This window comes from Echinops telfairi, unplaced genomic scaffold (genome assembly GCF_000313985.2).
Source record: "Echinops telfairi isolate 266 unplaced genomic scaffold, ASM31398v2 ScPeMD7_7469;HRSCAF=8507_1, whole genome shotgun sequence".
Lineage (NCBI taxonomy): Eukaryota > Metazoa > Chordata > Mammalia > Afrosoricida > Tenrecidae > Echinops > Echinops telfairi.
Genome location: NW_022111373.1, coordinates 80452051 through 80454891, shown reverse-complemented (window position 1 = coordinate 80454891; position 2841 = coordinate 80452051). Strand labels below are relative to the sequence as shown.

At 46.2% G+C, this 2841-nt stretch overlaps 1 protein-coding gene across 1 annotated transcript in view; it reads left to right on the top strand.

The window, feature by feature from the left end:
* Positions 1 to 2841, top strand: part of LOC123521131 (microtubule-associated protein 1B-like) — an 18763-nt gene that overhangs the window by 7873 nt on the left and 8049 nt on the right. The window contains exon 2 of the mRNA XM_045285396.1: positions 1414 to 1515. Within this exon, the coding sequence (XP_045141331.1) occupies positions 1414 to 1515 (102 nt within the window). The remainder of the gene's footprint in view (positions 1 to 1413; positions 1516 to 2841) is intronic.

The window sequence follows — 2841 nt, the reverse complement described above, 5'->3', positions numbered from 1 at the left end:
CACAATTTTTAAATGCCAAACTTCTTTGCCTCTGGATAAGAACACTCCGCACAACTAACAATTGTAAATGCAAGAGCTGCCTGCCAAGTCATTCCGGTCAAGTATATGCCTGAGAGGATGGGCAGGCCAAGTCTTGAAGATGCAGATCCAGCCTTCTAACCAAGCGCACACATTCTGGATGGAATGAATACCCCCAGGATTTAGACACCAAGGTACAACCTAGGCTGAGTAAAAAAAAGTCCAGAATCAATACAAACACAATAAATGTCCATGGCATAGGGCCATCTTTGAATTTTATTTATTTATTTTTAAACTTTTTATTGGAAGGGTTCTCTGCCCCTTTACAGAGCAGATGGGTTTTCCACTCAGCAATTCATACACATTCTGTTTCATGCCATTGATTGTAAATTCCCACAATGCAACCTCACGTATCCCACCTCTTCCCAGTGCCCCCCACGCCCTCTTTCTCAGCCCTCTGAACTCTCACTCAGTCAACATTTGATCTCTAATCATTGCTTATTCTAAGGTGTGCATACCTCCCTAGTGCTGTTCTCTTATTATTCCCCCCACCAGACCTATTCATGGCTCAATGGAAAATTGAGCCATGGGGGTAAGTTCAGTTCCAGATCTGAAGGGTGACCAAAGGCCATGGTCTCAGGAGTTCCACCAATATCTGACTGTTCAATCAGCCTGGCCTTTTTAATGATTGCTTGAATTGTGCTGCACTCTATTTAGGACCTCCCAATGTGATCCCTTTCGAAGCAGCTGGTAGTGGTTGCCGGGCACCACCTAGCTCTCCTGGTCTCAGGGTTGTGGGCACTGCTGTTCACCAGGTCCATTAGTCCATTGGACTGTTACTGTGGATCTTTGACCATCTTCACTGTCCTTCCCTCAGTACAGAGAGACCAATCATTGTTGTACCTTAGACGGTGACTACCAAGAACATCATTTTACAAACAAAGGGCTTTATAAACAAAAGTCCCACCCCCTCTTCCTAATCCCTTCTCTACCCCCATTAGACATTTTCCCACCGAGTACAAGGGGGCCATGGGAAAGCTGGAGATACTTAAACTTTTTAAACTGCTCAAGAACAGACCATCTTTGTGCCTTTTCTACTTCCTCCCTCAAGCGGAGTCTGTCATTTTCCTAATAACTGTTTTCTTTTGCTCTTCCAGAAAAGCTGCACTTAGATTTTACAAGGGGCAGGAGTTCAGTCCACACTGCTAGTTATCTGTCCTTTGAGGCCTGGTTGAGAGCCCTCCCGGCTGCCCTCCCATTTTGTGGGCAGCCCTGCTGGTCACTGGGCTCTTCTCAAAAAAGTTTCCACATCCTCCCCTCAAGCCTGAGAACTGTTACAGTGGTGTTTCCAAACCGCTCTGGAAGCTTGTCAACTGTCTTGCTTTCCTTTCTTAGGAATCCGATCCTGGGATACCAACCTGATTGAATGCAACTTGGACCAGGAACTGAAACTCTTTGTGTCTCGACACTCTGCAAGATTCTCCCCTGAAGTTCCAGGTGAGACCTTGTTCACTGTTAGTCAAGGAAGAATTAGAAAGGACAGAGGAAGCAGATCGCTGCTGAAGGCTTTGCCTGGGGCTGCAAAAATACTTGCTCTTTTTGCTAAAGAATTTTGGTTCTGTTTGCTAATACCACCGAGGGTAGCCAGGAGCCACATTTAAAGAAAGTCAAGTCTTTGTTTTCACTGTATGGATTATCTCTTGTGTAGCTTTATAGCAGTCTTTAAATTCTGGGGTGACTTCTTTCTCTCTCTCCGCTGTCTCACTGTACTGAGTTACAGGGATTGTTAGTTATTTCAATGTCGGTTTTACGTAAATGTGGTTTTGATTGCAAACTGAATGTCTTTAGAGTTCCATAGCATCTGCTCCATTTCAAAGGAGAGTCTGCAACATCCACGCATTGAAGCCCCCCTTCCCCCTCCAGCCCCCACCTCACTGCATTCTCTCTCACTTTGCTGTGTGGGTAGAGTGTGTTGGATATGCCAAAGTGCTGTTAAAATAGCCTTTCTTACAGAGGTGAGAAGGAGGCCGACAGAATCATGAAAGGTAAGGAGACAATAGCCTGTCGTATGTTCGTATGTGAAGATGTTTCTGTTCACCAGGTCCCCCGATGGGGATGATGTACTTGGGTCATGACCGTAGGGCCCAGTGATGGATTGATGCTGATTTGCACCCCCGGCCTTTCTCTTGGAAGCACATTCCATGTTTCTCCCACTGGATCACACGGGGGAGTTACGGGGCTGTCTCTAGCCCATAAAAACTTCCAACCAGGATCTGCTTCTCATAGGTTCTGCCCTTGAGCCACTAGACACCAAGTCACATTGTATCTCTTGAGGATCGTGTGAACATTATGTCCAACGGGGTAGAGAAAGCTCTCTTCTGCTTCCTTGTTTTTGCAGTGTGCTTGCTAAGCTCATGGGCATTGATAGAAATCCCGGATTGGCAGGTTCCATATTTTTTGAGTGCGTGGTGGATGTTCTGTGAGCACCGTGCATACTGATATTTGAGTCCACTTGTGTACGTTGGCATGAGTCCCAGCTGGCAGCAGCTCACTAGCCCTGTGCCATCCAGACTGCTCAAGCTCCCCGCGCTGAGTAGAGTTTGAATCAAATCCCCCATATATGTTGGCTGTGCAAAAGGAGTTGTAGTTTTCAAGCATGGCATCAAGCAAATACCTTAAGTAAAAGTTGGCAAGAATTGCTTCATTAGAAGCTGAGTCGCTTTGCAGTGAGGGAGCAAAGGAAAGAGGGTGAGTGTGAGCCAGAGACTAACAGCATGGGACCTGCTGAAATAAAGGTACGGAGTGTGGTTGTGTCTTCTTCTG